The sequence below is a fragment of the Rhinolophus hipposideros genome, assembly GCF_964194185.1.
Source record: "Rhinolophus hipposideros genome assembly, chromosome: 15".
Classification (NCBI taxonomy): Eukaryota; Metazoa; Chordata; class Mammalia; order Chiroptera; family Rhinolophidae; genus Rhinolophus; species Rhinolophus hipposideros.
The window spans coordinates 8,204,755-8,230,671 of NC_138061.1; the positions used below are offsets into that span (position 1 = coordinate 8,204,755).

The following is a 25,917-nucleotide window of genomic DNA, read 5'->3' on the forward strand; positions in this document are numbered from 1 at the left end:
AGCCAGTATGAATAATGAAAGCACAGCAGAAACTCTGGAAGTACATGGAACATTCCACTGGGCTAGTAGCACACACATACACAAAAGGGATAGGAGGGTGTAATAAAGATTAAAGCAAAAACACCATAACCTGAGTAGCTGTAAGAGGTTAAAAGAAAATTTCTTCCTCTGAGCAAGAGAACAATGCACCAGAAGAAACATGGCAAAGCTTATTTGGGTCAGTACTTTATCACCTTGGAGGGCGGCGTTTGCTTTGTTGAAGTGGGTTGCAGGTTCCAGTCTAGTAGCCAAAGATAATAGAATCAAAACACTCAGGTGATTCTGTGTGTTGAATGGGAGACCAGTAACCACAGGGCTTTTGAGCAGCAAGCAGTAAAGCAATTTGTAGCTCATGGCTGTCTTCAAAAGGGTCTGTCAGTTCAGCTCAAGCAGTTGACATTGGCTGTGATTCACTGTCGGGTTTGGGCCCAAATTCCTCTCTTCATACAAATCATCGGTTGAGCCTTGCCAGTTCCTGAGAGATCTGTAACATGGGGGTTCTCCACACAGAGTTTTGTTTCTGGGTCTGCACCTTTCTGGAGAAGCAGACATAGACTAGTCGAGGATGTGAGGCATGACAGACACAGAGCCTTCCATTCCAGATAAGCCTAGGGTGTTGTTGATAGGTGGTTTGCTTTTGCGTCATTTCCGGGCATTTCATTGTGGTTAATTAATGGGAGTTTATGAAGATTTCAGGTACCATTCTTGATCTAAATATGGATAAACACAGAGCACAAGTACAGCTGTTGTGACCTGATTCATTTCAACATTTATAGCACCTTCAGAAATGAAGGGAAATAATCCAAGAATGATTTAATTTGAGAATTCAGACATTCAGTAATAAACATATGGTACTAATTAACAATAAAGTTGATAAGAGCTGAGTAGTTGCTCTGAATATGTCTTCTGCTGCCTGTCTCCAAAGAGTCTGAGGTTTAAGATCAGCACGATGAACCACAGACATTTGCAGGATACCTCCCCGGCACTGAGCCTTGTATGGCGTTTCCCCCACCTCAAGGGCTCTGGGAGTACAGAGAAGTGTAAGTGTGGTTCCCGCCCTCAAGCAGTTTGCTGTCAGGTTGGGAAGGCCATCCACAAATAAAACAGGAAAGAGCAACTAGACTGTTGTTCCTATAAAAGGATTTTTTTGTGTGTTAGGCACCATTTTTTGATGGATATGTTAATTAGCTTCATTGTGGTAATAATTTCACAGTGTGTACTTATATCAAAATATACTGTACACCTTAAGTACATACAATTTTAATTTAATTTTTATTTGTCAAGTGTGCCTTAATAAAGGTGGGGGGTAGGCAACCTATTTGAATGGGAGAAAGTATTTGAATATCATATACATCATAAGGGGTTAATATCCAAAATATATAAAGAACTCATATAACTCAATAACAAAAAAAAAATACTACAATCCAGTTTGACAAGGTGTGATCAAAGAATATGGTGAATGTTTAAATTTTAAAAAATTTATTACAGTAAAAGATACATTGCTGTTAATCCCCCCTCAAAATAGTCCCCCTTGCTTCGAACATACTTCTCCCTTCGTCTTGCCACTTTCAGAAGCAGTTCTGGAAATTCTCTTTGTGTGTTTCTGTATGTACGCATGTGTGTATGTATGTATGAAGAAATACTAGCCATAAAAAAGAATTAAATCTTGCCATTTGCAGCAACATGGATGGACCTTGAGGGCATTTTGCTAAGTGAAATAACTCAGAGAAAGACAAATACTGTATAACTTATATGTGGAATCTAAAAAATAAAAACCAAAACAAAATTGAGCTCATGAATGTAGAGAACAGATTGGTGGTTGCCTGAGGCAGTGGTGGGGGCTGGGCGAAATGAGTGAAGGGAGTCAAAAGGTACAAATTTCCAGTTATAAAATGAATAAGTCATAGGGCTATAATGTACAGCATGGTAACTATAGTTAATAAATACTGTATTATATATTTGAAAGTAGCTGGGAGAGTGAGTCTTGAAAGTTCTCATCACAAGAAAAACAATTTTGTAATTATGTATGATGATGGATGTGTAAAATTTACCATTTTAACCATTTTTAAGTATCCAGTTCAGTGGTGTTAAATACAATCACATTGTTGTGCAACCGTCATCTCTATCCATCTGCAGAACTTTTTTCATCATTCCATATTGCTTCCACCTTTTGGCTATTGTGACTAATACTGCTATAGACATTGGTGTACAAATATGTGTTTAAGACCCTGATTTCAGTTGTTTCTTGTATAATCCCAGAAGTAGAATTGCTGAATTATATGGTAATTCTAATTTTAATTTTATGAAGAAACACTGTACTGTTTTCCATAGTGGTTACAACATTTTACAATACCACCAGAAGTGTGCAAGGGTTCGAGTTTCTCCACATCCTTGCCAACACTGTCTTTTTTTTTTTTTACAGTAGCCATCTTAAGGGGTGTGAAATGATATCTCATTGTGGTTTTGATTTGCATTTTCTTAATGATTAGTGATGCTGAGCATCTTTTCATGTACTTACTGGCCAGTTGTTATGTCTTTGGAGAAACAAGTCTCCTCAGGTCTTTTGCCTGTTTCTTAATCAACTTACTTGACTTTTTTATTCTTAAGTTTTGGGAATTCTTTCTGTGTTCTGGAGATTAATCTCTTATCAGATATGTTATTTTCAATAAAGTTGATTTTATATGTTAATCTTGTATCGTGTGATCCTGTCACATGCTGAACTCACAGCAAGATTTGTTTCATAGAGTCCTTGAGATTTTCTACATAGATTATCATGTCATATGCAGATCGGAACAGTTTTATTCTTTTCCAACATGTATACCTTTTAGTTCTTTTTCTTGCCTTATTGCATTGGCTAACACTTCCAGCACTATTTTGAATAAAAATGGTGAGATCAGACATCCTTGCCTTGTTTCTAACCTCAGGGTGAAAGCATTCATTTTTTATCAAGTTGAGGACATTTTCCTCCATTCATAGTTTCCTGAGAGTTTTTATCATGCATGGCTGTTGAATTTATCAGGTGTATTTTGTGCATCAATTGATGTGATCATGTGATTTTTCTTGTCTAAATTATTAATATGCTGGATTATATTGATTGGTTTTCAAGTACTGAATCAGTCTTGTACCCCTGGAATAAATGCTAAAGTTCTGTTTGCTGATAATTTGTGAAGTATTTTTGCATTCATATTCATAGGGATACTGGTTTGTAGTTTTCCTTTTTGGTATTGTCTTTGTCTGGTTTGGGTTTCCTCTTTTATTTTCTGAAAGAGATTGTGTAGAATTGGTATTAATTCTTTAAATGTTTAGTAGAATCCTCCAATGACACTGTTGGGACCTAGTGATTTCTTTTTTGGGAATTACTTGCAAATTCAATTTCTTCACTAATTGTAGGGCTATTGACATAATCTATTTCATATTTGATGAGTCATGGCAGTTTGTATTTTCTGAGGTTGTTGTCACAAAGTTTTCTTTCTTGATAGGCTGCCCTTTCCAGGTCCTTTGATTAGAAAGAGAAGGCTTTTCTTGGTACTTTTTTTTCCTGGCCTGTGTGTATTGGCTTTTCATGGTTGCCAACTTCTCCAGTATCTGGAGTACGTGAGGCAAAAAGCAAACCCAGGGAGTTCACCACCATGCTCTTCTTCACGTATCACAGTTCCTACTGGGCTGCCTTCCTGTCTGACCTTTCAACATCTTGTTACGTCCGTTACAGATAATGTCCAGGGTTTCCAGGTGTAGGTAGTGGGACAGTAGACAAAAGTAGGTCTTTCTTATCTTCCTGGAAGTGGAAGCCTGCCAGTCTTGTCTTTTCTTAATTTAAAGAAAAAAAAAAAAGCCCAAAGAACAATATTTTATTAGTTAAGAGTATGTAAACTGTCACTTTTGTTTTAGCTGTGCATTTCCAGCTACACCGTGAAGGATATTAAATGTCATCAGTAGTTAATAAATGGCAAATGAATAATTGAGAAACTCTAAAGTTAATTTACTGTCTGATACAAATCGAACCTGATGAAATCTAATCCAAGTTTTAGAAATGGCTTATTTGTATCACTGTAACATTATATATTAACTTTCAGAGAGATTACAGCAACCAGTTTTAGGTTTAAAAATCCAGAAAAGAAAGCCAAGTTTTAAGAAAGTAAAGCTATGACAATAACAAAGCGCAGCTATGATAGATAATATGAGGTACCACTGTGGCAGTCCCTTACCTGAGGTTTTGATATTCTTAAATTGATTTTTAAGGGACCATCAATCTCTCCCTTTTTTCTCTCTCATCTATGATTAATATATTGGGATATTTTTGATCTCCATAGATTCACTTTACAAAATTACAAATAAAATTAAATGGAAATCTGCTAGGTTTTAAAATAAAAATAGTGATTCAAAACATTATTGTACTAAGATATAAAATGACAACTGAGGTTATTCTGTATGTTCTCATTTGCTCTGTTGCTAAGGCACACCTGAGTGTCACTCTCTCTATTCTGAAGCGTTAATGGGAACTAAAATGAAAAATGGCCATAAAAACTTAGCAGTATGAGTTTCCTTCTACATCTTTGGGGTGGTGGTGGTGTTTTTAGTCATTCTCTGTCCTGAAGCACTATTTTTAAAACAAAGTGGCAAGAAATTGGTACTGCACCCTTAAATTCGTGTGCTGGTAGTTTTTAAGGTCTCACGTATGTCTGACTACATCATGAAGAGTATTTCTGCATCGTTATCTGTATAGGCCCCACTTGCAGAGATTCTGATTGTCCCAGACTGTATCCTGAGCATCAGAATTTCTTAAAGCTTCCCAAGTGATAGTAATGTGCAGCCTGGCTTGAGAACCACTGCACTGGAGTTTAGTTTACTCTGTTTAACATGTGTTTTCTTTGAGAGTCTGGCACAGTTCTTTTTTTCAGCTGCCTCCTAGACCATCCATTGGTCTATTGCAATTTTTCTGTAAATCTGCCATTATTCTAAAATGTATAAAAACCATGAGTTTTCACTCATGTTTATTTTTAAGAAGAATGAGGAAATTTATTATATAATAATAAAGTTTTTCAAGATACCCTAATTTTAATGTACAAAACAAGGTACAGAATATTTTTAGAATGATTTAGTTTATATATACAGAGGGTGCCAAAAAAAAAAGTTACACATTTTAAGAGAAGAAAAAAAAATTAAAATTGTGATAGTCAATATATACCGATAACAAAAGATGAATACAAATCACGTTTGACTTCTGCAATTACAAAGTGGTTACCATCAGCATAATTTTAATACAGTTTTTTCTTTTCTTAAAATGTGTATACATTTTTGGCACCCTCTATATAATGCATAAATAAATTATATAATTAAAAATTATATCATTTTATCAAATTAATTTATACCAAATTAAAATGTATATGCATAGAAAAAGACCTAAAGCCTTCGTCCCAAACTTGAACAGTGCTTACCTCCACAGAGCCAGGATGTGGGTGCACGTATGTGTGCTGAGATGTATTATCATCCGTTACTCTCATTATTTATTTTGAATGCTCAAATTTTCTCAGATTTGGCCAGTGGGAACCTTTTCAGGGTGGCTCCTGTGTTCTTTTGACATGTCCCATCATTCTTTGAGCATTGACTTAGCTTCCGGCACAAAATATTCCAGGCTTGTCTTGTACTTTCCCTGACCCAGCTCTGCAATTAGGCACTTCTCCAAGGAGCGCTAGTTTAGTTCCTGTTAGTAAAGAATAATATTTGGAAAACAAGACCTGGGCAGTAAGTATGCTCATTGCTACTAAGGTTGCATGGCTTCCGAGTCCTCTTAGCAGACAGATCTAGGAAATACATTGCGCGCACACACTCTCTCTCTCTCTCCCTTTCTTACACACACTCACACTCATAACTACTTTTATACCTATATGCCTATGCAATGTATAAGCACCATGAGTTTTCACTAGTACCTCCAATTCAAATTTAACACAGCAGAATTTGTTCTAGTCGCCTACCTTTCCATACCTATCCCTCCCTTCTCTGACAGAGAAATCTGATTCCCATGTTTCTCACTATATTTATTTATATGATCAGTTCCCTTGTATGTAACTAATCTTTTGACCACACAGACCAGAGATGGCCCAGTCCTGCAGGCCCTTAGTAGACCGTCTCTTTGGCACCAGCCTCAGCCCCAGCGCACAATAGCCAGCAGCTGTGCAAACCAACATGCCCTTTGTCTTTGGGAAATTCTATACTGGCATGTTTTGCAGATTTGAATTTATGTTTCTTTCATTTTTGTCAGTTTTTAAATGTAGCTTTCTTTAGGGTAAACCTTGATAGTGAAGTAAGAATTATTTAAGAGAGTATTTAAGGGTCAAAACGCTTAGTGTAGTCATATGAGAGACTACAACTCTATCATCAGAAGAGGGTTTTTATTAGCATTTTACTTAGATAATCAGTATTAAAAAGTCCTACCAGAAGTTTGCTGAGGCAGAAGATGAAGTTGGTGTGATTTTTGCATGTGATTGTGGGTTTGGCATCATCTTGCTTTCTTCTGGTGACCTTTTATAGGAATTTGATACCAAATGACTATAATATGAAAACTATTCTGAAGTTCTTTCTGGTTAGAGTTAACTCTCTTTATTTGGAGATGACATTATCTTGTATATAGACATTCCTGAAGAATGTAGTAAAAAACGATCATGACTAATAAACAGGTTTAGTAAGGTTGCTGGATAAAAGATCAATACACAAACATCAATTTTATTTATATACACTTAGAATGAACAATCTAAAATGGAATTAAGTCAACAGTTTTATTTATAGTAGCGTCAAAAAGAATAGAATTATTAGGAATAGATCTAACAGCAGTATATTTACCACTGAGTCAGTTCTTCCATCACCACATATTTGACCCTCTTTTCCCTCTTCTACCATTTCCCCTCCCTCTTACCCTCTGGTAACCACTAAACTGTTGTCTGTGTCTATGAGTTTTTGTTTCTTTGTTGTCTTGTTCATTTGTTGGTTTCAGTTTTATAGCCCACATATGAGTGAAGTCATATTGTTCTTGACTTTTTCTGTCTGACTTATTTCGCTTAACATAATAATCTCATAATCCATCCGTGTTGTTGCAAATGGCAGTATTTCATCTTTTATTTTGGCAGAATAGTAAGAATAATCTTTTCAACAAATGGTCCTGAGTCAACTGGATCCAGATCCACATGCAAAAGAATGAAATTGGTTCCCTATTTCACACTATGTACAAAAATGAAGTCAAAATGGATTGGGACTAAATGTAAGAGCTAAAAATCATAAAACTCTTACCAAAAGAATAAAGAATAAATCTTCATGACCTTGGATTAGGCAGTGGTTTCTTAGATATGGCACCAAAAGCACAAGGAACAAAAATAAATAAATTAGACTTCATTAAAATAAAAAACTTTTATACTTCCAAAGATACTATCAACAAAGTAAAAACACAGTGCAGAGATTGGAAGGATATATTTTCAGATCATATGTTTGATAAGGATTTAGTATCCAGAATGCATAGAACTCTTATTACTCAATAAAAACACAACCCAGTTTAAAAATGGACAAATAGTTTGAATAGACTTTTCTTCATAGAAGATACATGAGTGGCCAATAAGCACATGAGAAGAAACTCAACATCATTAGCTGTCAGGGAAATGGAGATCAAAACCACAATAATAAGATAACCCTTCACACTAGGATGGCTATCATGAAAATGACAGATAATAACTAGTGTTGATAAATTGTATGTGAAGAAATTGGAACTTTTATGCACTGCTGGTAGGGATATAAAATGGTGCACCACTTCAGAGAACAAGCTGGCAGTTTTTGGATGGGTTCAGCATCCAGTTATAATAGGACCCAACAATTTCACTCCTAGGTGTGCATGTGCCCAAGAGAAATGAAAACACAAAAACAAGTTGCACATGAATGTTTGTAGCATTACTCGTAATAATTTAAAAGTGTAAATAACCCAAATGTCTATCACCTACTAAATGGTAAATAAAAGGTGATACATTTATACAATGGTATATTATTTGGCAACAAAAAGGAATGAAGTGCTGCAACGTGAAAACATGAACCTTGAAAACATTGTGCTGAGTGAAAGAAATCAGTCACCACAGATCACAGATCGTATGGTTCCATAGAGACAGAAAGTAGATTGGTGTTGCTTAGGGCTCTGGAAGTTGCGGGGAAATGATGAGAGACTGAAAATAGGTATGGGGTTTCTTCCTGGGATGCTGAAAATGTTATAAAATTGTTTGTTATGATGGTTATACAACAGTGTATATGCTAAAAGTCATTGATTCATATACTTTACATGGATAAGCTGTATGGGATGAGAATTATATCTCAATAAAGCTGCTATTAAATGACATTGTACAAATAATCTAAGTTTAGATGTGTTTTATTAGTTTTTATTTTTACCAAAAAACACTGTGTGTGAGTTGACTAGCAGCAGTATTCCTTGTAGAATAGGAAAATGTAATTCACCCTGATTGGTGCCTAAAGTAAATGGGCTTGAAGAAATAGCTGATTGAGCTCAGTTACCTTTGTCATAACTACTATGCATTCCCCTGCCAACCTTTTGCTATCCCATATTTCCTTTCACAATTTCTTCCCACCTTCCCCATTCCCTCCCCCATGGTGATTAACACATTTCTTAATACCTTTTGTAAAATATGCTAAATTGTGTTTGACTTTGGACCTTCCAGAATTGAGTTTGATTCCAGAGTTTAGTTCTGTCACGCATTTGCTTCAAACTTTCATATTCTTCCCATTTTATTACACTTTTGCCTGAGTACATTTAGCTTTGTCAACATTACTGGGTCTGCCATTTATACAGCTGCCTTCATGAGAAACTATAAAGTACGTTATTTGTTTTCATGTTTATGCAGTAATGCTGTAGCAATAAATAATGAAGTTAAGAAAATAGGCTGTTTCATCATTTTCTGGAAAGCCTAGAAGTTACAAAGTCTCCTTAAGAATAACGAATGAGTCCCCATAAGAGAAGGAAAGCTTTGATCTCTAGATTCTTTTCTTTTTGAAAGCACCTGTGTGATGTACTGTTCATCTCTGTGAATAAAAAGTTGGGGTGGAAAATGAAGCAGTTATTGCCCACCAGAGTTTTCCTTGAAGATTATAACATCAGAGAGTTGACAACATATTTGTATCAATAAGTATATCAAAATAAGTGATCAAATGCTTATCTCAGGAAGAGTTTTTGCAGGATTGCCGTTGATTTTTATTTGAGATACATTAAAGGAAGGAAAGATGGAAGAAGCTCTTGTTGGCACACATTTCCAAGACATCCAATAAGCTGGCAGTTCCCCTTAAGTGTGATGGCAAATGGTCTTTAATCTCAAAAAACTTATTTTTCTATTGTCTTGAAGGTCCCTTCAAGATGAAGCCTGTTGTGCTGTGTGGGTTTAGCTATGTAGATTTTTGTCTGCAAGCACGGAGAACATTTATTAGCAAGCAATCCAGGATGATTACAAAAGGGTTTTGTGAGGATTTGGGATGCATTTTTTTTACTTTACTACATAAATCATAACTAATTTATTGCCAGTATTTTCAGTATCTGGTAGAATTTTTCTTGTGTAGCTTTTAAGTTGGTTTTAAAACTAATTATGTAGCATGTACTAAGAATCAGAATCTGCCTTCATTATGAATGTAACTAATGATTATAAAACTGCAGACTGTCAAGCCCAGAAAACAGAAATGTGTTATTTTGTCTGTGATGATAATCAGTGGTTTCTGAAGTTAATACAATATACTCACTGAAAGAGTGATTGCTTTGATTTTCTGGCCTTAATTTAAGGTATGGTAAGAATGTAATCCAAAACTCTGTATGTAAATATTTAAATGCATCTTATGAAAATGTTAAACACTGGTAATTTGGATGGAAGTTTGGTGGGGCAAGAAGGATGGGGGTTATCACTGAGTGAGGGATATATATGATAAATGTCTAACTATCATATTGTTTTGTACACCTTAAACTAATTTAAAAAAAAGAGTGGTAAGAGAAAGGATTATGTATGTAGGGGTTGACATCACTTTATTTCTATATTGAGTTTTGAAGCAAGCATACTTTTATGATTTAATAAGATAAAATAAAATTAATATGCTTATTATTAAGTATTCAGTAATTCCATAATGACTGATTCCCAGAATATTTGTTGTTAGTTCAAGTTATTGAAATACAAAGTTTTTTAAAAATTTAAATCTTTCCTTTGATTTTGTTAATAAGTCTTGTGAATCTCTAATCCCTTTTATTAAAGTACCGGCAATTTTAGGTTGATATCTTTGGGTAGTCAGAATTCTAAATTTACGTTCCTAGTTTGAGTTGCAACGTACGTATTTTTAGGGGGGAGAGATACAGCTTAGTGCTGCTTTTTAATCTCCATGATGTTTCAATGCCGTTTTTAAAATAAAGTGTGCTAATGGGAAAACTTAAGAATGTGGGTTAACTAAGAAAACTAATTTGTATTTCAATGAATTAATAAAAAGTTTCAATTAAGTCTCAGCATAATCTGATGAGTTGGTGATACAATCAGTAAGTACTATGTTATTTATACTATTAAACAACAGTAATAATCCCACGAACTTCCCAAGTATTTGAACACTAAGACCAAATATGTTTGTATCTGCAAATGGCTGGGATACAGTAATATTGAAGAGAATGAGGAGAGGATTTTAACATTCATTATTACCACTTTTGTAATTATGTGGGATGTTAAAAAGTGAATAGCTGGTTGGTGTCTACTTTCAATATATTATGCATTTGATTACTTTGATTCAGATATAAAGGCCTCAAAAATACAGAGTGCCAAAAAAATGTATATACATTTAAAGAAAGGGAAAACCTGTGTTAAAATTGTAATACTCAATATATTCCGATAACAAAAGATGAATATAAGTTATGCTTGATTTTTGTGATTACAAGAGGTGCCCAAAGTGGTTACCATTAGTGTAATTGTAATACAGTTTTTTCCTTTTCTTCAATTGTGTATACATTTTTTTTGCACCCTCTATATAGTCATGACATACCTTTTTCTTAATCTTTTCACTGTTTCTAGTCTATGTAGTTCATCCGAGAATTTTTTCAAATTGTCGCAAATCTCCAAAAAAGTTTCCAGTTTATCTATTGAAAAAAAAACCCCACATGTAAGTGGACCCATACAGTTCAAACCCATGTTACTCAAGGTCAACTGTACTTCATTTCTATTTATTAAGATTAGAGAAAAGGCTTTAAAATTATATGCAAATCAAATTTGGGGCAATGCTACAATATAGCAAAAAGATTCAGAAAGAGGTATGTCATGAATATATAAAATGTATTAGGTACTAGTCATTTACTACCATAAAGTCTACACAAATCTATTAAAAAACAGTTAAAATTTATCAAAACTTACACTCATACAGACCATACATGGCACAATTCACTGTCAAGACAAATATAAAGATGCATTATTAAGTTATAACTGCATACAATTAACTGTAGCACATACTGCACTGCTGTAATAATCTCGTAGCCATCTCCTGATGCTAATGAGATGAGCTCAAGTGAAGCTGATTATCTCCACACGAGCAGGTCATCTCGCCAGTAAATTGTGAGCTCTTGTTCTCGACTATTTTTCATCGTGTTTAGTGCAATGCCGTAAACCTTGAGTAACCCCATGGGACCCACGCGAAGTGCCGCTAGTGATGTTGGAAGTGCTTCCAAGAAGCAGAGAAAAGTCATGACGTTACACGAAAACGTTGAAGTGCTTGATAATGTACTGTAGATTGAGGTCTGCAGCTGTGGTTGCCCAGCATTTCAAGATAAATGAAGCCAGTATAAGGACCACTGTTAAAAAAAGAAAGAAAGATTTGTGAAGCCATAACTGCAGCTATACCAGCAAATGCAAAAACAACTTAATGCAAAAGAAGGGTGAAGGATCTAAAGCTGGAGAATTTAATGCCAGCAAAGGATGGTTTGATAGTTTTAGAAAGATTTGGCTTAAAACATGTTAAGATAACAGGTGAAACAGCTTCTTCTGACCAAGAGGCAGAAGACGAGTTCCCAGATGCCATTAAGAAAATCATTGAGAAGAAAGGATATCTCCTTGAACAATTTTTTAATGCAAAGTGGCCTCTTCTGGGGTGAGGGTGGGTGGGGAAGAATTCAAATGGGACATTTATCAGTAAGGTAGAGAAGCACGCCCCGGGATTTAAGGCAGGAAGGGATGGGCTCACTTGGCCATTTTGTACAAATGCAGTTGGGTTTGTGATCAAGACTGGAAAGCTGCTCATTTGTGACAACATGGATGGATCTCGAGAGAATAATGCTAAGTGAAACAAGTCAGACAGAAAAAGCAGAGAACCCTATGATTTCACTGATATGTGGTATATAAACCAAAAAGAACAAGACAAACAAATGAGAAACAAAAACTCATAGACACAGACAATAATTTAGTGGTTACCAGAGGGTAAGGGGGTGGGGGGTGGGTGATGAGGGTAAAGGGGATCAAATATATGGTGATGGAAGGAGAACTGACTCTGGGTGGTGAACACACAATGGGATTTATAGACGATGTAATACAGAATTGTACACCTGAAATCTATGTAAATTTACTAACAATTGTCACCCCAATAAATCTAATTAAAAAAAAAAAAAAAGACTGGAAAGCTGCTAACCCCCAAGCCTTGAAGAGAAAAGATAAACCCCACTTGCCAGATTTTCACTTGTACAACAAGAAGGCCTGGACATCAAGAATGCTTTTTCTGGATGGTTCTGTTGATGCTTTGTCCCTGAAGTCAGGACGTACTTGGCCAGTAAGGGGATGCCTTTTAGAGTTCTGATATTGGACAGTGCCCCTGGCCACCCAGAACCCCATCAATTCACACCAAAGGCGTCCCAGTGGTCTGCCTGCCCCCAAACACAACATCTCTAAGTCAGCCTTGAGCTCGGGGGCGTACTACGGGGCTTTAAGTCGCGTCATACGCGGTTCACTATGGAAAGGATTGTCAAGGCTACAAAAGAGCAGAGAACCCCGATAGAACACCATGAAAGTCTGGAAGGATTATGCCACCGAAGATGCCCTTGTTGTCATAGAAAAAGTCACGAACCCATGAAGTCCAAAACAGTAAATTCCTGCTGGAGAAAACTGTGTCCAGGTGTGTCTGACTTCCCAGCAGAGGATTTACAGCAGAGCCAGTGAAGGAAATCATGGAAGAGATTGTGGATATGGCAAGAGGGGGTGGAAGATTTCAAGCTGTGGATCCTGGAGAAATTCAAGAGCTAATAGACACCTTACCAAGAGTTACTAACGGAGACGACTTGATGGAGATGAGTGCTCCGGACCAGCACCAGGCGACGAGGAAGAAGACATAGAAGCCGTGGTGCCAGAAAACATGTTGACATTAGACCGGTGGCAGAAGGGTTCCGATTACTCAGGACTGTTGTTGACGTCTTTTATGACATGGTCCCTTCTATGACATGGGCACTGAAACGAAAACAAATGGTGGGAGAAGGATTGGTACCATATACGCGTAGGAACATTTTTAGAGAAATAGGAAGCAAAGAAGTCAGACAGAAATTACAATGTATTTCTGTAAAGTGACACAGAGTGTGCCTGCCTCTCCAGCCTCCCCTCCCACCTCCTCCATGTGTTGGGCCTCGTCCACCCCTGAGACGACAGACCAACCCCCCTTCCCAGTGTTCTCAACGTGAAGACCACGAGGATGAGGACCTTGATGACGATCCACTTCCACTTAATGAGCAGTAAATAATCATCATGCCAGACAGTTAATAAATCTGCCTGTTGTGTGTGTCTGTGACAATCGAGTAACGGTATGGCAAGGACTGTGTGAGACGATTTTGTGTCATCGTCATTGTCACCTGTCATCGTGTAGATCGTGTGCAAGACGATGGCGGTGGATAGCCTCTCCTTGCACAAGGTGAGTCATATTAATATAAAGTTATTAACCTTTTCCTACTGGTTTATAATTTGGCTTTCAAAGAATTACATGATCGTTTAGTATGCCTCTCTCTCTCCCCCCCCCCCCCCGTCTTTGTCTCTCTGTCTCTCTCTCGTAATTAGAGAAACTGCATATAAACCTATCGTCACAGGTAAGTGGGTTTTTTACAAATGTAAGTGTTTCCAATACTGTATTATAAATATGACTGTAATTCTGTATGCCATAAAGATTTTGTAACGATTCATTCGTTAGTGTGTAGGCTGGGCTACCGTGAAGCAGTCATATCGAGGACACTAGGCTACCAGGGACCAATCCTGCTGCTGCTGCTTTGTTACCAGTGCATGAATCGTTGCACCTGCAAATAAATGCAGATTTCTTTTTCACATTATCTTTTTGTGTTTGATGTCTAGTGTGAGTAATACGTATAACCTCGACAGTGTTTCGTACCATGTAAGACAGTATCGATGTGAGTACTAACAGGCAGATAATTCCTCGTGTAAACAGACACCACACACGCACGGTATTGGTCACAACAGCACAGCAGCAGAAATGTATTTTCTCTCTCAGGATTTTCTTAATATTTTTTCTCTAGCTGTATTATAAGAATACGGTATATAATACGTACTCATCTAATAGACAAAATAGGTGTTAATCAACTGTTCGTGTTATTACTTAAGGCTTCCGCTCAAAAGTAGGCTATTAGTTACATTTTTGGGGAGCCAGCAGAGGGTCAGCATCCCTAACTTCCACATTGTTCAAGGTTAACTATGTTTTTACAAATGAAACTGCAACATTTCCTACTCTAGAGGAGGAGTACACTTTAAAATAAAATAGTTGGTATAAATTATACACAATGGTGGGTTTTTTCTTAATCTATTTTTATTTTTATATGTTGCACTAGAAATGAATAAAAATTAAAAGGTGGCATTTCATTCTAGATAAAATAAGATGATGGCATATCAAATCTTATGTTTGTATTTGCTAAGGCGTTCCATTTATTTGAATTTTAAAGGATGTCTGTCCTAAAATACTTCAGGGCAGAAGTTTAAACTGTTAAACATCCTTCTATGTAGTCAAATACGGACAGCCTTTAAAATTCCAATTTTAAAAGATCCAAGGTTTTAGATTTCGAAGATGTTGTGCGGTTTTGCTGATGTTCTTGTGTCTCTCTTTCTCAGTTCTCACTGATATTTACTAGTTTGCTATTTGTATTAGACTCTAAACATCCTTGAACTTACCTTGTCCTGCTGGTAGCACTGTAGCCAGGTGATGGAGATGGTTATCTGTGTTGTAATCAGTGGACATTAAGATGTTTGAAATGGACGGCAGGACCCAGGTTGCTCCCTTTTCCTTTGCTTGTACCTTCCCCTGAGAAGGCATGTAGTAACCTAGTAAGTGTTACATATTTTAAAAGTACGTGGATATTCTGCTTCAGTTGGATAAAATAATTTGTAAGAAACAACACATATTCTGAATTGGTATGTCCAACCAGGAACACCAAGACCACGTCAGGTACTTACAGTACAGAGCATTTAATGCAGGGAACTGGCGATAACAGGCAGTGGTGTTGCTGAGAGCCAAGCAAGGCAGAGGGGTGCCCCAGAGATTAGCAACAGCAGGAAACCACCCCCACGTCCGGGCTGTAGAGAAAAATGGGCCCAGGGGCGAGGGCTAACAACAGAAGCTGGAAGCTTGACAACTCCAAGAGCAGCTGGGGCTTTGCCTCCCCCAGCTCCAGCCTTCTGCAGCAGCGCAGAGCAGAGCAGAGCAGGAGGCTGGGAATGCAGTTGAGGGCAGACAGGCACAGAACGACGCAGGGAAGGGACAGCAGCCTTGAGGAGATCCCTTCTCCTGCCACTTCATTCTTCTTTACCTTGATCTGTGTCCTGGATAACGTGAAAATCGAAAATTACTCTGGCATTCAGTTCTGCGAGGACCCTTTGGCTGGCGTCCTTGGTGTTCCCTTTCTCCTCAGCCCTCCATGCCTTCCCGAGCTCGGCTCTAGATGCAAGAAAGTGGGCTCTGACAGTATATAACTTCTTTTTACCTAAGAGTGCATGATTGTCTTGGATCCCCCCGTTACAAAGTTTTAAACAGGCATAGAATGTAGTCAGTTTTGGAATGCCCTAACTCACTTTCTCCTAAGATGGTGGAGATCAGCTAGCCTATGAGACACATCCATCACGTGGGATCTCTCTTTCTCTTTCAGGTATTAGAGGAATAGTGTTACTTCTGTTTCTTCTGAAACTGATCTTGGATGCTTTATCCTGATTAATTAATGAATATCTGATAGAGAAAACAATATCAGTTGAGGAAGAATAGATGTTTATTTATTCCTTTATAAAAGAATAAGGAATGTAATCCAACTTAAGTATTAAAGCATAGTCTTGTATGAAGTGGGTATCCAATAAAATGTTTAATTTATAGTGAATATTGTGGAAAGTTCATCGCCCACATTGAGAAAGAAGTTTATAGCTGAAAGACCCTGAAAAATGTAAAACAATGCTTTTGATTTATAGGAAAGGAAACTAGCGCTTGCACTTTTCATTTTTAGAAGATCCAAATTGAGCAAAGAAATGATGCCTCAATCAACCTTAAAAACAACTGTTTTTTTAAATTACAAAACCTTATGCTTATAGAAAATGCAAAAGTTGAGAGAGAGAGTGTGTGTGTGTGTGTGTGTGTGTGTGTGTGTGTGTGTGTGTCCCACAATGGGAAAGTCTCTTGTAATACTGCCTCCAGAGGTAGACTTGTTCATTCGTTCAGCAGATATCTATGGAGCACCACTGGTGTGTTACCTATTGCACTAGACACGGGGGAAATAATAGTGGGTAAAACAGTCCCAAGTTTTTATCTAATTTTTATTCTCATAGCACTTTCTAGTGGAAAGGGAAACAGGCAATAAATACATAAGTCAGGTGGTAGTGTGATAAGGAAGATAAAGGAGAACAAGGAGACAGGGATACTGTTGACTGGAAGGGACCAGGGAAGGCCTCTGAGGAGCTGCCATTTCTTTTTTTTAATTATTATTTTATTTTTATTTTTTTAAATTTATTAGGATGACAATTATTAGTGAAATTACATAGATTTCAGGTGTACAGTTCTGTATTACACCATCTATAAATCCCATTGTGTGTTCACAACCCAGAGTCAGTTCTCCTTCCATCACCATATAATTGACCCCCCTTACCCTCATCTCCCTCCCCCCACCCCCCAGGAGCTGCCATTTCATCTGATGAAGCAGGGGGCTGAGCCACGGTGGCAGCCTGGGGGAAGGTGGGGGGCGTTCTAGGCAGAGGGAACAGTTAGAGAAAAATACTGGTAACAGGTTGGTGTATATTTCTCCAGATTGTTTCCTATGTGTGTACTAGGCTTTTAATCAATAAATAAAATTGTTTATACTTTATGTACTTTTCCACTTATTTTCTTTTATCTTTTTAATAGCAGTATAACGTTTTATTATACCTAACATATTTAAGCAGTTCTTCATTGATGGACATGTAGGTTTCCAGTGTTTCGGTGTTACAGGGAGTATTGCTGCAAGCGTCCTGTACACACATATATATAGACATCGGTGTGTCCGTGTTTTTCTAGGGCAGTTTCTTAACCTACTTTAGAAGGCTTAAGAAAATACTGATGCTCAGGTTCTGTTCAGGCCAGTGTTTAAATCGGGCTCTCTGGGGATGGGCTCCAGGGCTTAGTCTTTTTTCAGAGCTCCTTAGATGACTCCAGTATGTAGTCAGGGTGGGTACCACAGCTGCAGGATGATTCTTAGAAGTGGCCTGAAGACCGGGTCTTATGTTAATTTTTGCTCCAAAAGATACATTAGGGCTTATGTTCAGGGGATGTCATCCTGAAAAATCATGCGAGGGCTTTTCCGGTTAGGTCTTATTTTCGAGGCAGCACGGTAAGAGGCAACCACTCACAGTCTCTGCCATGTCCTCCGCGACAGCTTTAAGAATCTGCCCACAGGTTCCGTGCTCGTTGCCCAGACCGGGCCCGCGCGCGTCACCAGAACTGTGGAGTCAGCAGAAGGCTTCGTTGCACAGATGAGAGCTCCAGACAGTATGTTGGCTCAAGGAAAGGCAAAGTAAATTTCAGTCAGACGCAGGGAAGATCTGGAGTGTGGTAACTTTATTGTCACGCGAAAATAATAAAGGTGTCCAAGGCCAGCTTTTAAATTGCAAACAGTTCTTTGTCTTTCCCTGATGTTTTAGCTCTTGGTGGGGTGATTTATTACCTCTCAGAAATGCATTTGTTATTTATTAACTTACTCAAGTTTGTGTTAATGCTGTACACCCTCATTTGAACATACTGCTCAAAGAGGACATCTTTTTTATTTAAATTTATTGTGGCAACACTGGTTGGTAACATTGAATAAGTTTCAGGTATACAATTTTATAATATATCATCAGTATTCTGCATTATGTGCTCACCACCCAAAGTCTAGATTCCATCCGTCACGAAATATTTGACCTGCTTTACCCTGTACATCTTGTCCCCACCTCCCTTTCCCTCTGGTAGCCACCATACTGTTGTCTGTGTCTGAGTGTGTTTTGTTTGTTCATTTGTTGCTTTTAGTTTTATATCCCACATATGTGTGAAATCATATGGTTTTTGTCCTTTCCTGTCTGACTTGTTTTGCTTAGCATAATATTCTCAAGATCTGTCCATGTCGCAAGTGGCATCGTTTCATTATTTTATATGGCGAGTAATACTCCATTGTATATATGTACCACACCTTCTTTATCCATTCATCAAGCAAAGGACACTTCGGTTGTTTCCATGTCTTGCGACTGACGCTGCAGTGAACATAGGGGTACATATATCTTTACGAATGAGTGTTTTCAAATTTTTCGGATACCCAGAAGAGGGATTGCTGGGACATACTTTTTTGAGGAATCTCCACACTGTTTTCCATAGAGACTGTACCAATTTACATTCCTACCAGCAGTGTACAAGGATTCCCTTTTTTCCACATTCTCTCCAACATTTGTTACTACTTGTCTTCTTGATGATAGCCATCCTGACAGATGTGAGGTGGTGTCTCTTTGTGGTTTTGATTTGCGTTTCCCTGATGATTAGTGATGTTGAGCATCTTTTCATATGTCTGTTGGCTGTATGTCTTCTTGGGAGAAGAGTCTGTAGGTCATCTGCCCATTTTTTAATTGGGTGGTTGGTTTTGTTGTTGAGTTGTATGAGTTCTTTTTATATATAATATCTATATGTATATATATACACACATATATGTGTGTGTGTATATATGTATATACATATATATATGTATATATATATATATATATATATATATATAGAGAGAGAGAGAGAGAGAGAGAGAGAGAGAGAGAGAGAGTTGTTTGCACATTAGCCCCGTATCAGAGGTGTTGTTTGCAGATATCTTTTCTCATTCGACTGGTTGCCTTTTTGTTTTGTTGATGGTTTCTTTTTTTTATGCAGAAGCCTTTTTAGTTTGATGTAGTCCCATTCATTTATTTTTGTTTTTTCCTTCCCTTGCCTTTGGGGTCACGTTCACAAAACCCCTCTGAGATGAAGGTCTGTAAGTTTTAGTGCCTATGTTTTCTTCTATGCATTTTATTGTTTCAGGTCTTATATTCAAATCTGTAGTCCATTTTGAGTTAATTTTTGTGTACGGTGAGACATACAGCAGTCTGGTTTCACTCTTTTGCATGTGGCTTCCAGTTTTAAGGAGGGCATCATAACACAATTTTTATATTTTAAATAGGTATTTTTAAATTAGAACTGAAAAGTCGTTCGCTACGTGGCCCTTTTTAATCAGTATTTTTTGTGATTGCAGTGGACGAAGGTCGCAGTAAGGAACCTGATCGACTGCAGGTGTTTCACAAGGAAGTCATAATGCCTTACGGTGTTTATAGGAAACAGCAGAAGGACCCGAGCGACGAGGCTGCCGTGCTGCAGTACGCGAGCCTGGTGGGCCAGGCGTGTTCCGAGCGGATGCTGTTGTTCCGGAACTGAACCCCGGGCCCGCCTCCTGCTGGGCATCGCCTCCTGCCCGCTCCAGGCGGTGCCTCTGCGGCAGCCCCATAACCACCCACAGATCTCTTATTGTTTATTTCGACTATTATATGGCCTTTCTAAAATACTTCGTGGCAGTCTCCTTGTTTATGTAAAGATCTTAAACATGTTATTACCTAGCCTCATACTCGTGGAGGGTGGAGGGGTATCATTTTGGAACTTTGTTTTATGAATAAGATATGGGAAACTTCTCTTGTTAATGTTTCGGAAAGTAAAATTAGTAAGTGAACCTTAAGTAATTTAAATGACAGTTCTGCTTGTTTGTTGCTGGAGAAATCAAGACAGACTGTTTGTCTCAGATCCATGTAAAACACTAGTTTGTGCTAAAAACCTTAAGTGTGGGCAAGAAGTTGGGAAGTTTGTTACATCACATGGAAAATGTCTTCCCCAGATAACAGAACTATGCCATCACTCAGTGTTAAATACTAAGTTACTGCCGAGTGTCGTTATGTAGTGTAATAGAGAACTCAGAACAAGAAAATGCAAACATTATAAAAGCATGTCATGTTGACATCAGGTGTCTGTTTACCCAGGACCATCCTGTTCACGTCTGCTGTTTCGGCATGATATCTTTCCTAGAATAATGATTACAAGTGTTCCATTTTACTCTCCAAGTATCCCAGTTTAGACCATAAAATATGTTTGCCCTAATTATATATTACATTATTTGCTCTATTTCTAAAAATCTAAGAAATGAATTATTTAAGAAAAGTGTTGGCTCCTGCCTTCACCTCTGGTTTGTCAGAAGTAAAGTCACTAAGTTTCATTCCTTAGAAGCCAGGACACTTGTCTTTGGTTATTGGTTAAAAATTAGTTAATATCTGACCACTTTTATAGCTGTGCTACAAGTCACATTTAATTAAGTAGGAATCGTATTGACCTCTTTTCCAGAGTAAGAGACAAAACGCTCCATTTTTCCCTTTGATTGACTGTCATAGAGACGCTGCATTAGTCATTTGAAGCAGAGGCGACCCCTCTTTCCTTCTCACTTCCTTTCGTTTGGGCCTTGGCCCATTCAACAGATACCATTGTCCACCACTGTCCAGGTGGCACCACTGTGCTGGGAGGAAGGAAGAGAAGCAGACGCCTTAGTTCATAGTTACAGTGCAGTTGTGTTGGAGACAGTGAAGGACAGAAGACGGCTGTTTTCTTGTGTGTTTTCTCAGCTGATCTCCACTTTCTGTTGCCAGCTGCTTGGCCACTGAATCCTTTCCAGTCCCCATTTTGCCCATTCTTTGCCCATTCGACTTTCTTTGATCTTTTTGAAAACCGTATTCTAAAACTTAGTAGTTTGAATCCCACTGCTGATTTTAAATTTTTCTTGTAAATTCACTGAATTTAGGTAAAACATGAGAAAATAATTTCAAGTAGTTAGAATAAAAGGATCATAAGAGAATGATGTTAGAAGTCAAATGTTTAGAAATTCGACATCCAAATAAACTGTATGAGGTGTGATCAAAATATATGGTGAATGTTTAAATTTTTAAAAATTTATTACAGTAAAAGACACAGTGTCATTAATCCCCCTCAGAATACCCCCCCTCACTTCGAACACACTTACCCCATCGTTCTTGCCACTTTCTGAAGCAGTTCTGGAGTCCTCTTTCGTGAGTGTCTTTAGTTGCGCTGTTGTGGCTGCCTCTGTGTCCTGAATGATTTTGACTTTAGGGAAGAGCCAGAAGTCACACGGTGCTAGATCTGGTGAATAAGGTGAATGAGGGCACACCATAATGTTTTTATTTGACAGAAATTGCCATACCAGAAGCGATGTGTGACACAGTGTTGTCATGATGGAGGATGACACCCTTTGCCCATCTCATGTTAATGCGTTGTTCGTGATCCATGATTTATGGCACACTTTAAAACACACCTTCTCTCAACCGTAGCTCACACCCGAACAAATTGAAACTTGTCCCACACTGTTACTAAGGTTTGATGCACCACTTCCTGCTTATATTCAAGATCCCTGCCTTTCCATTGGATGGCACTTGGCAGCAGCATTCACCGTATTTTGTGATCATTACAGAAAGGTCCCGTGTCACACATCGCTTCTAGTATATGGCAATTTCTGTCAAATAAAAACATTACGGTGGGCTGGCCCGGTGGCTCAGGCAGTTAGAGCCTCATGCTCCTAACTCCGAAGGCTGCCGGTGAAATTCCCACGTGGGCCAGTGGGCTCTCAACCACAAGGCTGCCAGTTTAACTCCTCGAGTCCCGCAAGGGATGGTGGGCTCTGCCCCCTGCAACTAAGATTGAACACGGCACCTTGAGCTGAGCTGCCTCCCAGATGGCTCAGTTGGTTGGAGCACGTCCTCTCAACCACAAGGTTGCTGGTTTGACTTCTGCAAGGGATGGTGGGCTGTGCCCCCTGCAACTAGAAAACAGCAATTGGACCTGGAGCTGAGCTGCGCCCTCCACAACTAAGACTGAAAGGACAACAACTTGACTTGGGAAAAAAAAAAGGCCTGGAAGTACACACTGTTCCCCAATAAAGTCCTGTTCCCCTTCCCCAATAAAATCTTTAAAAAAAACAAACAAAAAACATTACGGTGTGTCCTCATCCACTTTATTCACCGGATCTGGCACCATGTGACTTCTTGCTCTTCTCCAAAGTCAAAATGACCATGAAAGGTAAACATTTTTAATCAATACAGGACATCAAGACAGTCAGAACTGCGCAACTAAAGACACTCATGAAAGAGGACTTCTAGAACTGCTTCAGAAAGTGGCAAGAACGATGGGATAAGTGTGTTCAAAGCGAGAGGGAGTATTTTAAGGGGGCATTAATGGCAACATGTCTTTTACTCTGATAAATTTTTTAAAATTTAATATTCAGTGTATTTTGTGATAACACCTGCCATTGCAGGTATGCAGCAAACTGGGGACAGACTAGTGAAGCCATTTTCTCTTATAGCATGGATATTACATTCTTCTGTAATTTTATCCTTCAAAATAATCTCCCGCAAGCATTTGATAGACACTGGGAACTGCCTTCAGAATCGGTAGAACATTTTTTTCTTAATTGAAGATAGCTTAATTGTTTTATAACTACAAAAATGATACTGTGAGCAATTAAAGCATTAAGAAAAATATAAATAAGAAAGTAAAAGTAATCTGAAGTCCTGCCATACCAGTGAGAGAGAATTGCCATATATACACATTTGTAATTTTAATATGGATAGAATTGTGCTCTACATGCCGTTTTGTTTTCTCAACAGTAAGTTCTGGACATCGGAAATTTGGAAGAAATACCATGATAGGATTTCAGCAGTGTTGTGTGTGATCTCAGGGTTACTAAAGTAAGAGGATTGGGACTGGCACCCTTGACATTTGGATGGCCAGGCCGATGTCATCCGTTGTCTCACACCTACGTTCATCTTAGTGATTGCCACGTAGGTTGCTGTTGTTTATAAAGGTCACAGCCTCTTGAGTATCAAATGAAGAGAGAACTTGAATCTCACCACAGCCGGTTTCTTCCTGCAGAATTTAATGTAAGGCTCCTTCAGAGGAGAAGGACTGATTACCACTATCTGGGAGACATGATTCTGAACCTGAGGGCGGCGGGGCGGCTCTCTAGGTTGTCTCCATGAAGCTCCACAAGACTCGGATGAAGATGCTTCTGCTCATTTGCTATATTCATGGTTTTTTGTTTTTGTTTTTTGAGACTAGATTGTGTAATGATCCTAATGAGCAAAGCTTTTTCAAAAGACAATTATTGGGCAGCCAGATGGCTCAGTTGGTTAAAGCGCAAGCTCTTGACAACAAGATTGCGAGTTCGATTCCCACAGGGGCCAGTGAGCTGTGCCCTCCACAACTAGATTGAAGACAACGAGCTGCCGCTGAGCTGCTGGAGGGGCGACCGGAGGCTCAGTTGGTTAGAGTGTGAACTCTCAACAACAAGGTTGCCGGTTCAATTGCAACTAAAGATTGAAAACAGCGACTGGACTTGGAGCTGAGCTGCGCCCTCCACAACTAGATTGAAGGATAACTACTTGGAGCTCATGGGCCCTGGGAAAAACACTGTTCCCCAATATTCCCCAATTAAAAAAATATATATATTTGTTCTTTTGAGTCTTGGTGAATATTGATAATAGGCTAAAAAAGGACAATCAAGGAGAGTGACCTGACTTTGGCAGTCGACAAGCAATCTAATTGAGAAAATTGATTTTATGTTCATGGGTTTCATCTAAAGAAAGACTCATGAGAACTTTTCAGAGTCAGTTTATATCTTTTAAATGCTGAAAGCTTTACATTCATAATATTAGTGCTGCAATCCTTTTCTGATTTCAAATTCACACCTACTTTCCTGTCTTGGGAGCCAAAATGTAATAAAGATTCCCCATTCTACCATCTTTATTTAAATTATTTCAGTTATGTTGAGAATTTCATTATCTTATTTTTTCAAGTGTAATCTGAGCACTTTTTTATATTCTAAAAGAGGCTATTATTAGAGAAATATATTATTCATTTGATTAAAATTATTTAGATAAAATTATTACTGTTTATGTTTACTTTCAAACAGTGCGTTTTACAAAACATCAGTTGTGTGTGGTTTCTTAACATAGTGGAATCTATTATGTAAGTGAGCCTTTTCGGGTTTCTGAACAACATATGGTGTGTTTTTATAGGCTTTATATTATTTCAGTATGAATGAAGATGAGAAAGAATATGATGACCAGTTACAAAAATGTGTCTGTTGTTGCTAACTGCAAAGAAAAGGGAAATAAAATGGAAACAATTGGGAAATGTTTAAATTAGAAGTTGTTCAAATGTGTATTCTTTTCCAAAAGAAAGCCAGTGACTGTAAGACAAAACACGTTTGATTGCATGTGATATTTTTTGCTCTTGTATATGCTTTTTGAACAGTCCATTTGATAAAGCTGGAATGAAAAAAAGCTGTTTCTATCCGCAGTGGCTCCTGCTTAAAAGACGTAAGTCAATACTTAAAAGACATACATTCTCATCTTTTAAACTCTTGAATACATTTTACCTGTAGTAAATATGCAGAAAACAGAAGTAAAACATTTTATGAATCGCAATATGTAATTTTCAGTAATTGGAATTCCAGATCATTTAGTTACTTAAAGCATGGTAGATTTCTTTATAAGGAATAAAGAGAAGTAAAATCTCTCCTTAAGCAAAAAGTCTGGATTTTCACAAGATAAATTGGGGAATAGACATTCTTTTTCCCAAAGGGATTTGAAATAAGATTTAAGTAACAAACTCAAATATTATTTCTCTTAAAAAGTTCAGTTTACAGAGAAATTTTCATAAATATAAAACGAAGTGTGCTTTGTTTATAATAGTCCACAGTATATTTATGGAATGTATTGACAAGTGTTTGCCTTTTTACAGTAAAGAGGATCCTGGTGTGTTTATGATAAAAAGAATCCGATTTTTCAAGCGATTTAAATATTAGTTATAATTCCCACTGACATTTTTTCCCCAAAATGGAAATAACTTTGCTGTTTTTCTTATTTGAAATGGATACTGTTCAGCAGAGAACATTTAGACAATATAGAAAAATATATCGAAGGAAAAGTCACTTATACTCACTAACTACTATTACTACCATTCACGTTTTGGTTTATATCCTTTCTGCCTACCTGTATGTGTGTTTTGTGTTACTTTTAAATAAAAATGGAATCATGCCGTGTACATTGTTTCATAATTTTTTTATCTTTGAACATCTTAATATATTGTGAAAATGCAAATAGATAAGAAAGAATATCATTTTGATGGCTACCTAATACTCCACTATCATCTTCTGAGAGTGAGGTCTTAAGATTTTAGCCCCTTTTTATGGGTAATAGGAGTTGTAATAGTTTTTATCAATTCTTTGTAAAATTTGGTAATGTTCTTGCTCTTCATTTC

At 37.7% G+C, this 25,917-nt stretch overlaps 1 protein-coding gene across 13 annotated transcripts in view; it reads left to right on the forward strand.

Moving 5' to 3' along the window:
• ATE1 (arginyltransferase 1) overlaps positions 1–23,125 on the forward strand; it is a 135,852-nt gene extending 112,727 nt beyond the window's left edge. For 9 of the 13 annotated variants that reach the window (XM_081073833.1, XM_081073837.1, XM_081073836.1 and 6 more), the window contains one exon: positions 19,805–23,125. In XM_081073833.1, coding sequence (XP_080929959.1) covers positions 19,805–19,983 — 179 coding nt within the window. In that variant the 3' untranslated portion in view covers positions 19,984–23,125. Of the gene's footprint in view, positions 1–7,160; positions 10,249–19,804 lie in introns of those variants that run through there. The other 4 variants (XM_081073838.1, XM_081073829.1, XM_081073830.1 and 1 more) reach the window with 3 other exon arrangements.
• Positions 23,126–25,917: the final 2,792 nt, after the last annotated feature.